The following is a 13370-nucleotide window of genomic DNA, read 5'->3' as shown; positions in this document are numbered from 1 at the left end:
ACTTACCAACCAGCAACCACTTCACCACATCTTAACATCCCCTTCCTCCACCTTCTTCACCGCCTCCTTCAGTACCACATCCACCCCCAACCACAATCTACATCTACTCCACTGCCTCTCAACCATGTACAATTCCTAACCAGTCACCACTTCACCACATCTTAACATCCCCTTCCTCCACCTTCTTCACCGCCTCCTTCAGTACCACATCCACCCCAACCACAATCTACATCCACTCCACTGCCTCTCAACCAAATACACTTCCTAACCAGTCACCACTTCACCACATCTTAACATCCACTTCCTCCACCTTCACCGCCTCCTTCCCCCCCTCCCTCAGTACGTGTTTGAGCCGGTGGCAGGGCGCGGGGGGACGGCCAGCTCTGTTCTACACCTTCACCGCATGATTCTACGCAACGGGAACCTGGAGAAGCTGGACATCTACGACATTAGCAGGGACGAGTTCAGAAACCTACGATCAACCTATACTTTCTCCCTCTTCGGCGGCACGACCAACAGTGAGTGGAGGGGTGGATGCAGGGGGTGGAGGGAGGTGGTATGGGGGAGGTGAGGGAGGGATGGAAGTGGAAGGTAGGGAGGGAGGAAGAGGAGGGGGAGACAGGAGGACATGGAAAACGGGAGAGAGTGAGAAGGAGGTAGGGAGGATGGGAGGGAGGGAAGGGATAGAAGGATGGAAGATTGGAGGAGATATGGAAAAGGAGGGAAGGCAGGGAAGGAGGGAGGGAGAAGTGGAAGATTGAAGGGGATATAAAAAAAAAGGAGGGAAGACAGGAAGGCAGGGAAGGTGGAAGAATGGAAGGAAGGGAGAAGAGGTGGAAGACTATATAGGAGAGTGAAAATGAGGAAGGCAGGGAAGGAGGGTGGGAGAGTGGAAGGAAGGAAAGAAGGGATGGAAAGTGGGTGTGATAATGAAGGAGGTAGGGGGAGGAAGTAAAGAGGGAGGGGTGGATGAGTGGAAAAGAGGGATGGAGGGGTGAAAGACTAGAAGATAGAATAGAGAGGGAGGGGTGGATGAGTGTAAAGAGGGAGGGAGGGGTGAAAGGGTAGATAGAATAGGGAGGGAGGGATGGATGAGTGCAAAAGGGGGAGGGAGGGAGGAAGGGAGGAAGAGTAGAAGGGAGAGTAGAAAGGAATGACAATCGCAGTATATTCAACTTGTCCTAAAATTCCTTAATCGAACCAACAGCGTGGAAAAAGGTTGAAGGGAGAGAGAGAGAGAGAGAGAGAGAGAGAGAGAGAGAGAGAGAGAGAGAGAGAGAGAGAGAGAGAGAGAGAGAGAGAGAGAGAAGAAGGGAGAGTGGAAAAGGACAAAAATCAAGCTAACTCATCCAAACTTAACCTTTCCTAACCTAACAAAAAAAAAAAAGGAAGTTTGATGAGATATGAAAGGGAGAGGGATGAGGGTGACTAGGGTATAGGAAAGGGAGGGAGAAGGGATGAAAGGGTGAGGTAGGAAGGGAGAAGAAAGGAAGAAAAAAAGAGCAAAAGAAAAAATGAAGGGATAGGAATATGAGAAGAAGAGAAAAAAGGAAAAGATGAGAAAGGAGGAAAAGAAAGGGAAGAAGAGAAGAGGGAAGGAGAGAAGGAAAGGGCGGAAGAAAGGGAATAAGAGAGAAAAATTGGAGGAATAGGAATACGTGAAAGGAGGAAGATAGGAATGGGAGGGAAAGGAAGGGAAGGAGAGAAGAGCGAAGGAGAGGAGGAGAGGGAGGAAGGAGAGCTGAAGGGGAAGGAATGGAAAGGAAAAAGGGAAGAGGGGAGAGAAATTAGGAGAGGTGGAGGAAGAGGAGGAGGAGTGGAAGTAGGGAGGGAGGGAATTTTGGAAGGAGGGAGGAACAAATGGGAAGAAGGAATGAGAGAGAGAGAGAGAGAGAGAGAGAGAGAGAAGGTCGTTGGCTCTCCCAGACTCTCACAAGCAACCTCACATCTCTCTCTCTCTCTCTCTCTCTCTCTCTCTCTCTCAACCTTTGCTTTCCCAACCCTACCAAAGAAAAATCACCTCCTCCTCCTTCTCCTCCTCCTCCTCCTCTTCTTCCTCCTCCTCCTCCTCCTCCTCCTCCTTCTCTTTCTTTTCCTCTAACAATTTCTTCCCTTTTCCTTGCATATTTCCTTCTTTTCCTGCATCTTCTCTTTCCATACCCCCTTTCATGCACCTCCTCCTCCTCCTCTTCTTCCTCTTCCTTCTACCTAAGAGTAATTCAAACGTATATTTTAGGCATTAGATATAAGGCGACGGGACTTGGCATTTATTCTCTCTCTCTCTCTCTCTCTCTCTCTCTCTCTCTCTCTCTCTCTCTCTCTGCGCCTGTATGTCAACAAGGATGGCCTTCCATAGCTTTCCTTTCTGTGTGTGTGTGTGTCTGTGTGTGTGTGTGTGTGTGTGTGTGTGTGTGTGTGTGTGTATGTGTGTGTGAGGGTCTATAAAGCACACACACACACACACACACACACACACACACATACACACACACGCACACACGGGTTTCGTCTTTCCATATTCTTTCACTATTTCTCTTTCTCCTCCTCCTCCTCCTCCTCCTCCATCTCTTTCTTTTCCCCTCTTTCACTTCTTCCACTTTCCCTCCTCTCCCCAGAATCTATATACTGGCAGAGGAGGAGGAGGAGGAGGAGGAGGAGGAGGAAGAATTTTAACGTTAATGTTACTTTCTGTACACATACACAACAACAACAACAACAACAACAACAATAAATCATGACCTCAATCTATATATATACATAAACTAAGCATTGTCATAATCATTTAACATAATCCATCTCTCTCTCTCTCTCTCTCTCTCTCTCTCTCTCTCTCTCTCTCTCTCTCTCTCTCTCTCTCTCTCTCTCTCTCTCTCTCTCTCTCTCTCTAACCCTCATTCTCGTTTCTCTTCCCCTCTCTCTTCTCTCTCACTCCCTCCCTCTTCTCTCTCTTACCCCCTTCTAATCCCCTCTCTCTCTCTCTCCCTGACCCCCCTACACAACGCAGAGCTCATGAACAAGTTTAGGACCCGGGAGCAGAGGACTGACCGCCGCTGCAAGAGGAAGAAGCGCTGTTCCGTGCGAGTCCCGAGCCTGGACCGCATATTGAAGGTCCGGCCCGCCACGATGAGGGTCCGCTGCGCCAGGGGGGAGCGGGAGATCTGAAGGGGGAGCAGCAGCAGAAGGAGCAGGGCGCTGAAGAAGTAGGAAGTGGAGTTGATGATGATGGTGAGGGTGACACGAGAGGTGGTGGAGGATGGTGCGGGTCCTCTCCTCCTCCTCCTCCTCCTTCGCCGCTTCCTCCTCCGCTTCTTCCTTTTCCTCCTCCGCCTCCTCCTCCACTACCAGCGAGGAGGTCCAGTAGGAGGAGAAGGTGAAAAAGGTGGAAGTGGAGGTGGAGGAAAAGGAGGAAGAGCAAGAATCGAAAGAGAGGAAGAAGGAGGAAGAGGAGGAGGAGGAAGAGGAGGAGGAAGACGAGGCGAAGAAGAAGAAGAAGAAGAAGAAGACAATGAAGAAAAAGAAGAAAGAAAAAAGGAATCGATGAAGCAGCAGCAGCAGAAAGGAAGACGAGAGAGAGAGAGAGAGAGAGAGAGAGAGAGAGAGAGAGAGAGAGAGAAACAGACAGACAGACATAGACAAGAGTTTTTCGGCCCCAACGAGAGGAGGCTGCCTGCTGTAGTAGTAACCTAGGCTACTTGACTCCCACGAATCTTTACCGCTAGTCTTGTAGGTAGAGAGAACACGGACCCGGGCCCCCCCCCCCTCCCCTCTCTCCACCCTCCCCCCCTATCTAGGACACACTACCCCCCACCCTCCCCCACCAACAAGACCTGACACAAGCCAACGTATGAACTTGTTAGAGGGAGCGTGTGTGTCCTCAGAGCAGAGATTACATTGAGGTCAGGTACGCAAAAAAAAAATGTTCAGTTCAGGTACGCAAAAAAAAAAAATTCAGTTCAGGTACGCAAAAAAAAAGTTCAGTTCAGGTACGCAAAAAAAAATTCAGTTCAGGTACGCAAAAAAAAAGTTCAGTTCAGGTACGCAAAAAAAAATGTTCAGTTTAGGTACGCAAAAAAAAAAGTTCAGTTCAGGTACGCAAAAAAAAATGTTCAGTTCAGGTACGCAAAAAAAAAGGTTCAGTTCAGGTACGCAAAAAAAAGTTCAGTTCAGGTACGCAAAAAAAAAATGTTCAGTTCAGGTACGCAAAAAAAAATGTTGTTCTGTTCAGTTGCGTAGATCAGAGGAAGAAAACTTTACGCCAGAGATTACATTGAGTTCAGGTATGGAAAAAAATTATCCCTTGTCAAAATCAACCCTCAATGATCATGTTTGATTTCTTATATCTCAGGAAAACTAAGTCATTCAAGAAAACGCTCGTTCACTACTTAATCAACCGTTCTCCTGTTGCCATATATATACTCTCCTAACATTAAAACCTCCTGGAAGACCATAGGAAAGAATGTAGAGGTCAAAACAACTGTGAAAATAAGACTGGGGGAACTCACGCGGCGACGGGCGGTGGAGTAGCCTAATCAGTCCCGCGGTAGCCAAAACCCGCGGCTCACCACACCTAAAATCCAACAGCCTCCCCCAACCCCAGATGAAGAGCACTAAAAGACAGGTGGATATACATGAACCTCAATATTGGAGTTTTTTACACAGATAACAGCACTTGACTTACTTCCTCAGTCTTGGGAAGTGACTAATAACTCATAGTGTTGCCCTTCGACTAGGAAAACTCCAGACAGAGGAACCACTCAGCACCGTTTTGAGAGTTCCCGCTTCTTCCATATTTGCACATATTCTCATTCCTGACATGCGTACTAACTGGTAGGGTGCGTGCAGACTGGCGGACACACACCCTCCCAAACACATACACGGGATTTATCTTTGCACACACGAGTCGGAAGAGGAAGTTTTCTGTGCCACACGCTAACATAACTTCCGGGTGAACGAAGGAACTCTTCATCAACAGCGAGGAGTTCCGGTATTGTCCACTCCGGCGCGTCCGACAAAACACTGATCGCAAGACGGCAACAGCAGCAGCTCAGTCACGTCAGTTCCTTTAGCCTATGTTTGCTACGACACGTTTTCTTGGACATACTTCTGGTCTTATGAGAAAAAATGGGATCAAATAAACTTTTTAATCACAAACATCATATAATCACACTGTACTGCCTGGGGGTTGGGATGGCATGTTCCTCCCTTCTCCTTTGTTGTTTGCTTGCAACAATAAACTATCAATCAATCAACCAATCAATCATAACTGGTAGATAATGATCGAAAGAATGATATCGCAGCGGCCCTATTCATGCTGTCACGATAAACGAGTTGTGAGTAAAGGAAGGAATGGTTGGTTGGTGGATGCAATGAGAGACGAAACGCTTGGTCTTAGTCTTGGCTTGGAAGTAGGTTAGGTTAGGTTAGGGTCGGTTAGGTATGTGTGTGGACGCAAATGTCTAACCTAACCTAACCTACTCCATCCAAGACCGAGAGTTTCGACCATCGCTGAATCCATTTTAGCACAGGTCGTAAGGGAACCAAGCTGCTGCCGTCACGTGATCACTGCTTGAAGGGATACAACAATAGACAAAACGCTTGGTCTTAAATCTTGGTATTGGTCTAGGGAAGTAGGTTAGATTTCTATGTGGACGCAAATATCTAACCTAACTTAACCTGCTCGATCATTGTTGCATCCCTTGTAGCCCTGGTCGTAAAGAAACAAAGCTGCTGCCGTTGGGTGATCAGTACTTTTGACAGAGACGCTGGAACTGCAATATAAGTTCACAATATGAGACCCCGTGACTGGAGACCTGACCAGTGATGTCTCGTGATGACTGATGACGAGCGAGTGCGTGGGGGAGTAACTCTTTTTATGTGTCCAGGGCATGGAGAGGTCGCCTACCAAACATGTAACATAAGAACGACAGATGCCGCCAATCAAGTGTCGTCCTGTCGTCCAGCATATATACACAGCGGTGACCTTGACTGAGTTCGCCGTCGTCGTCGTTCTCGCATTCAACTCTCCCGCGGGATGCTTGTTCCAGCGCCCGACAACTCGAGTAAATAAGTTTTTCGTTTTTTCTTCTCTTCTGCCAGTGTCGGTGTCGTCTCGTTTCTCGCTTTAGTTGGCAGACCGCATTTCTCGTTCTCTCGTGCTGGTGGTTGTTGAGTTTGACGTGGAACTCGGAGTGATCATCGTTGTCAGTGTTGTTGTGCAGGTGTGTCAAAACCTGCGTCATGTATCCTTTTAGTCTTCTGTTTTTTGCTAAGGGATGAAGGGTGGAATGCTCTCCTTGTAAGCCCTGATATCCTCACTGATGGAGACGGTTGTGTGGGGCGAAGAAAGAGGAGGAGGAGGAGGAGGATAAGCAGGAGGAGGAGGAGGAGTCAGTATGTACAATGATGGGAAGCCAAACAGTGATGTAGAAGCATGACTGAAGACAAACAATGTGTAAATATGGAGAAAAAAAAACCGAGAGGTGAATAGAAGAAAATGAACAAGACAATAGGAGGACGTTCGATAGTTTGGTGCTGTGATGAAATTACTAAGAATCAGATCAATTATTAGAAAAAAATACGGAAAATTATTAAACTCGGACATAAAAAAGAGACGGACACAAACTTTCATGTGTTGTGCCAAGAGAAATAAAAATAATCTGAAAATAACTGATAGACAAAGGAAAATTATGGACCCGAGTGGCATTAGTAATATATGAAAAAAGATTAAACATTTTAAGAAAGAAAAAAATACAAAAGTATGTGAAAATTTTGACCAAGATACCTGAGAAAAAATATTCATCAAAGCTTATGAAAAATATATATTTATAAAAAGAAAAATATATGTAAATTGTACAATAGAGGAACAAAATACAACCAGAAAAAATAACGAAGGAAACTAAAAGACAGGTGTGGAAAAAGGTGGAAAGCGGATGTGAGTGGATGTGAAAGGATGTGGGAAGAATGTGAGTGATAAATAAAATAAAAAAATAAATAAAAACTAAATATTCTTAAAGTTCAGTGTGTAGCAAGGCCTGTAGAGGCAGGTGTAAGTGTCTTTTCCCTCTGTCTTTTCCTTACTTCGTTAGAGTACGACAAAACATCAAATCTGGGACAAGTGGAGTCTTGGCGCCGATAAGACCCTGGAGCCGGTGCGCGAAGAGGGGAGTGTGAAGGCCGCGTCACGGGCTTGCCGCGGAGGCGGGCGATAGACCTGCTGCGGCGCCACCCTCAGGAGGAGGCGCCCTCCGCGGCCAGCGGCTCTTCACAAGGAGAAGAGACCGGTGCTATTCACCCTTCGTGGACCCCCGTCTCCTATAAATCGACTTCGGCAACTGGGGCAGCTTTAAAACCGTCCCTGCACCCCGCATCTACACCCTACATCCGCCGTCTCGGTGTAGCCCTAACTACGAATCTGCAGGCCCAGGTTCATATTTCGGACTGGACAGTCTGCGTGCAGCCCACCCACCTGTTCATCCTCTTTCTGGCTGGTCTATAAACGGATGTTTGGGCCAACCTGGGCAAGGAAAACTTTGGTAACCCGGATGTCACACTGACCTGGTCTTCTGGGCTCTTGCCCACCACAGGCGCCGACACAACGCGGAGCTACAGGTTATGTCCTCAACTGTGCCCATACCTTATACTCACACCCTGAAACCACTAGGTTGCTACCGTTCCAGCAATATGGCTACCACGTGTGCAGCGGCAACCACGGGTGGGGACAACAACGACCATCAGCTGCCCCAGCCCCTCCACCTATACAGACCCCAGCGCCTCTTGCGACCCGCCAGGGCACCGCAATGAAGTTCCAAGCCCTGGCCTGGGTCCCACCTATGCAACGAACAAACGTGCCATCTCTGCCCCGCCCCACACCCGCCGGCTTGGCCTTCACACCTACGGTTACGCGATTTCGGAATGAAGATCGTTCTGGGGTTTGCCAAATTGCTGGAGGCAGCGCCGTGAGCCACCCCGTTCATCGCAAGAGTAGTAAAAGGTGTGACAAAACATCAAGGTAAAGTTGACGCTCTTGGCCGCTGCCTCCACCTTAAAAGCATCGCTCAAGAAGCCTCCCGGGCTCCCGCCTCCATGACGCCGCATCCACCTCCCAGCCACCACTGGTCAGAACCAAGACAAGCCGCTGCAAAGTTCTCCGCCACTGACTCTTCACAAAAAGAGGTCGACTACGACTCCAACGACTCCATCTCAGCCCTGCACCTCCACCTCTGGCGAGATGAAACAATCCTGAGCAGCAGCAGAACCACTGACTAAACTAAAACCCCGTGACACGCCCTGGCTGTGGGAAAACCTGCTGAAGAAGAAGAAGAAGAAGAAGAAGAAGAAGAAGAAGAAGAAGGAAGAAGAAGAAAAAGAAGAAAAAGAAGAAGAAGAAGAAGAAAACATGTATCTCAAAAAAACTCAAATAACACTGAATTCTCACTCCCGGATACCACCGCCGAGGATTTGCACGCGTCTCCCTCCACCCCCGCCCCCTCCCCGTGGCTGTGGACTACTATTTGGACGACAGACTGGGCGGCACCGTCACCTGTGTCTCGCCGCCCACCTATCTTGGCTCTCCCGACCCCGCCACCCTGACCCCCGAGGTGCTGACCACTCCTCGCCGCGGGACAGAAGGGATCAGCGGGAAATAAATGAGTGAGAGAAGGAAGCACGAAAGGATGTATAAAGGACAGAGGGAAGAAAGAAAGGACAGGAGAACGGGAAGGAAAATATGGAGAGGAGGAAGGAAGGTAGAATGGAGATAAAGAAGAAAGGCAGGAAGTAAAAACGAGGAGGAGGTGTAAGTGGAAAGTAGAACGGGAGGGAAAAAAGGAGAAACGGAAGGCAAGAAGGGAGGAAAGAAGGAAAAGTAGACTTGGCGGAGATTTTCCTTCAGAGGTGGACTTGCGGACTTGGCGTCATTGCTAGAGTGACGGTCTCCGCGCCGCTCATTGGCTGTTGTTTACTACAAAGACTTGGTTTACTAGATCTACGCTCCGGCAATTTTGTTTGCCATGACAGAGCCTACTATCTCTCGATCTCTGCTACCTCTTAAAATCAACACTATGTAGTTATTCTTATAATCGCTCTTCCTTATGGCTATTTATTAGTTTATTACCCACAAATATTAGAAACATATTTCAGGAATAATGATAGGACGGACGATGAAAGAAATGAGAAGGTTTTTGCCTTAGCCCAATGTTTCCGTTACGACTCCTTAGCATATACACATTGTGACTAAGCCAGGCCTAAAATATAACAAGAAATCTTATAATAAATGAGTTCATTAGACTGAAGCCTAGCACTTTGTAGTAGTTAAAACTAGTAAAACGTCTAGATTCAACGTACAGTCGCTGGACATTGTCCGTTTACGTGTAGTTCTGACTTAGTTTTGTTATGAATGTCGTTTCAGATTAATTTATAATAGTTCAAAAGGCACATACTTATCAATAAATAATTGCATTAGTTTTTATCGGTGCAATCTGTTACCTTACAACTCACAAAGGTTTTGGTAGGAACACAAAGTCAATTTTATGTGCATCAGAACAAGTTAAGAATTGGCCAATGAGCGCGCAGTACAATCACCCATGCAATGATACCAAGTCCGCGAGTCCAACCCTGAAGGAAAATCTCCGCCAGCTGTCGTGGAACCGACTATAGTAAGGTAGCTAATAAAAAGTTTAAAGAAAAGACAAACAAGATCGTGAGGGAAAATAATGGAAAACAGAAAGGAAGGAGAGATGGAGGAAAAGAAGGTAGCAAAAAAAGTAAAAAAATAAATATAAAAGTAAATGTGTGAACTAAACACAGACAGACAAGATCGGGAGGGAAAATAATGGATCAAAGAAAGGAATGAAGGAAAGAAAGATGGAGGAAAAGAAGTAAGATAGCAAGCATAAGGTAAAAAGCATAGGTAAAAATTTGTAAGGTAAATAATAAAAAGTAAAAAAAAAGTAAAATGAAGAAGGTACAGACAGACAGAAGAATAAGAGGGAAAATAATAGAGCAAATAAAGGAAGGAAGGAAGGAAAGATGGAGGAAAAGAAGTAAGGTAGCAAATATAAAGTAAAAAGCATAGGTAAAATTTGTAAGGTAGCTAATGTATAAGGTAGAGACAGACAGAAGATTGGGAGGGAAAATAATGGAGAAAAGGAAGGAAGGAAGGATGGATGAAGGAAAAGAAGCATCCCAGAAGTAATCAGCACCTTGGCGGCCAGGTAACCAGAGACGAAAGAGCACAGACAAACGAACAGCGAGATATAAATGATTTCGCCGCCCATCCCACCCTTCAAATGTTAGCAGTCTACGAGCACGGGGACAGCCACAGGGGGGAGGGGGGGGAGGAGGAAACCCGTGTGGAGGAAAGGGAGGAGGAGGAAAAGAAACCGGAAGAAGGAAGGATGAAAGTGAGAAGGAAAGAAAGGGGAAAGAGGGAGAGAGAGAGAAAAGAAGGGAAGAGAGAGACAGAGAAAAGAAGGGAAGAGAGAGAGAAAAGAAGGGAAGATGAAAGTGAGAAGGAAAGAAAGGGGAAAGAGGAAGAGAGAGAGAAAAGAAGAGAAAAGAAAGAGAGATGAAAAGAAGATGAAGAAAAGAAAGAAGAAAGAGAAGATAGAGAATCGTGCATACCTTCTATCTCCTCTGCAAAGTTTCCAGAGGGGGAGAATCATATGTTTTGGCGGGGTTTTATTTTATTTTATTTATTTTTTTTTTTTGTGTGTGTGTGTGTGTGTGATATGCTTGATTGTGACTCTTGTTGATGAGACGAAAGAAAGAAAGACAGGAAAAACATGACAAACGAGAAAACAACAACAGAAGGAAGTGAGAAATGACAAAATATATAAGAGAGGAAAATAAACATACAGATATTAGGAAAAAAAACAGCAGATTCTTGTTCAGGACACGAAAGAAAGAAAAGGCACAAGGAAAAGAGAAGAAGGGCAAGAAAGAAAAGACAAGGGAAAGAAGGAGAGGAGAGTAAACATACGGTATAGTTAAAAAAAAAAAAAAAAAAAAAGGCGAATAGATAAAAAGAAGAAATAGAAAAATAAGAGAAAATGAGAAAATTCGCTAATCCCTCGAATTTGAACCTTCCTAAAAATAATAATAAAAAGGAAATAAGTGAGAGAAGGAGAGAATAGACCGAAGAAAATAGTGAATGAAGCAAATAATAAAAAAAAACAGAAGCACAGAAGGAGGAGGCGAAGAAAAAATGGAGAAAAAAAGGAAAGAAGGAAGGAAAAAAATGAAAGTGACGAAATAAAGAATGAAAAATAACTTACTGTACATTTAGTTAATTATTGTATCCATCAAGAATGAAGGAATTAAAAAGTTGTATGAGTCACCTCGATGTATATTTATTTCTTTTACTTAGTCTCTCTCTCTCTCTATCTATCTATCTATCTATCTACTTATCTATCTATCTATCTATCTATTTCTATCTATCTATATATAAGCGAAGGGTAGAGGAGAGCAATAGATTTTTTTTTTGTGTGTGTGTATATGTATCGTCCATGTGTGTGTGTGTGTGCGTGTGTTACCCTCCATCTAGTCAGTGTACGCAGCAGTCATTACTCAAAGGAACGAAGGAAAAGAAAAAAAGAAAAATATATCTATCTATAATTTTTAGGTTTTAGAGAGAAGAGAAAAAAAATTATAAGCACCGAACACGATCAATAAATAAATACATGAATAAATAAATAAATAAATAGATAAAACTGATGTGTGTGTGTATCCCATTTTCTATGCGCTTGATTCCACTTCCCGTTTTCTTTGTACTAAATATATACGTTTTCTTTGTCAATGCATACTCTAGGGATTATATTTATTCATGTAATTATTTTTCTTCTCTTATTCCTTTTTACTAGCTTTTGTTTTTGTAGTTTCTTCTCTCTCTTCCTCTTTCTTTCTCTCGCTCTTTCCCTCACACACACACACACACACACACACACACACACACACACACACACACACACACACACACACAGCAAATTATATTCCTTTTGTAAGAAGACACGAGAACCTTTGCCGTGACAATAAACTGAGTAAAATATATAAACGTAATAATGTTTTTCCCTTCCACTTACCCCATTCTCCCTTATGGCGGAGGAGGAGGAGGAGGAGGAGGGAGGAGAAAGATGAGGAGGAACAATGGGAGGAGAAATAGGAGTAACCGTGGAGGAAAAGGAGAAAGGCAACAGAAGGATAAGAATAAAAGAAATAAATAAAGAGAAAGAAAGAAAATAAGAAGCTGGTTTATACTTTCCCTTCCTCAACTAATGTCTTTTGAGCCACTGATCACGCTCCTCCTCCTCCTCCTCCTCCTCCTCCTCCTCCTCCTCCTCCGTCGTATTACACTTCTTTTACCATCACTGAATTGATCATGTCTAGACTACTTCATTTTATTTATAGAGGAGGAGGAGGAGGAGGAAGAGGAGGAAAAGAGATGGTAAATGTGGCGAGATTGCAGCAGTATTCTCTCTCTCTCTCTCTCTCTCTCTCTCTCTCTCTCTCTCTCTCTCTCTCTCTCTCTCTCTCTCTCTCTCTCTCTCAACCAGTCAGTCGGTCAGTTAGCCAGTTATTCAGCCAAGTAGTCAGTCAGTTAGTCAATCAGTCAGGCAGGCAGGCAGTCAGTCAGTCAGACAGGCAGACAGGCAAGCAGGCAGTCAGTCAGTCAGTCAGGCAGGCAGTTAGTCAGTCAATCAATCAGTCAGTCAATCAGTCAACCAGTCAGTCAGTCAGTCAATCAGTCAGTCAGTCAGTCAGTCAATCAGTCAGTCAGTCAGTCAGTCAACCAGTAACTCACCCAATTACTCCCTAACAAATTAATTAATTCAACTATAGTTAGTCAACCATCTTTCAATCATTCAGATGACTGCGTAAATGACTTCCTGCATTCATGACTCACTGACTCACATTAATGACTGACTGACTCACATGAAAGAAAGAGAACAGGCCAGGAATTGAGTTAGTCAAGAAATCAACCATTCAGTCAGTCAGATCAGTAAAAAGTCATGCACTCAGCTAGTTGATTAGTATGTCCGTTCGTCTGTCAGTCATTCAGTCATGCAATCAGTCTTTCAGCCAATCAGACAGTTTTATCTATGACATACATGTTTAAGATAAGTGGACCAATATTAAGAAGAAGAAGAAGAAGAAGAAGAAGAAGAAAACGAAGAAGAAGAAGAAAATGTTGAAAATGAAGAAGAAAACGAAGAAAACAATAAATATGATGATGATAACAGTACATGGACTTGGACACAATCACAAACACAAAACACAAAAAACAACTTCTTGGTAACTGTCAAATTCGTGAATAAAACCTGAAATACTAACGACTTTATATTAATCTTCCCCGCAACGCATCCACTGTAGAAATA

At 44.6% G+C, this 13370-nt stretch overlaps 1 protein-coding gene across 6 annotated transcripts in view; it reads left to right on the top strand.

Annotated features, from left to right (window-relative positions):
- LOC127010115 (chordin-like protein 2) overlaps positions 1–8203 on the top strand; it is a 93977-nt gene extending 85774 nt beyond the window's left edge. The window contains exons 8-11 of one of the 6 annotated variants that reach the window (XR_007762925.1): positions 341–518; positions 3005–3929; positions 4009–4115; positions 4168–8203. Coding sequence is in view for 1 of the 6 variants with exons in the window: in XM_050883960.1 (XP_050739917.1) it covers positions 341–518; positions 3005–3162 (336 nt within the window). In the remaining 5 variants the exon portion in view is untranslated. The other 5 variants (XR_007762933.1, XR_007762934.1, XR_007762935.1 and 2 more) reach the window with 5 other exon arrangements.
- Positions 8204–13370: the final 5167 nt, after the last annotated feature.

The sequence above is a fragment of the Eriocheir sinensis genome, chromosome 4, assembly GCF_024679095.1.
Source record: "Eriocheir sinensis breed Jianghai 21 chromosome 4, ASM2467909v1, whole genome shotgun sequence".
Taxonomy (NCBI): domain Eukaryota; kingdom Metazoa; phylum Arthropoda; class Malacostraca; order Decapoda; family Varunidae; genus Eriocheir; species Eriocheir sinensis.
This window is presented reverse-complemented; position numbering and strand designations above follow the sequence as displayed.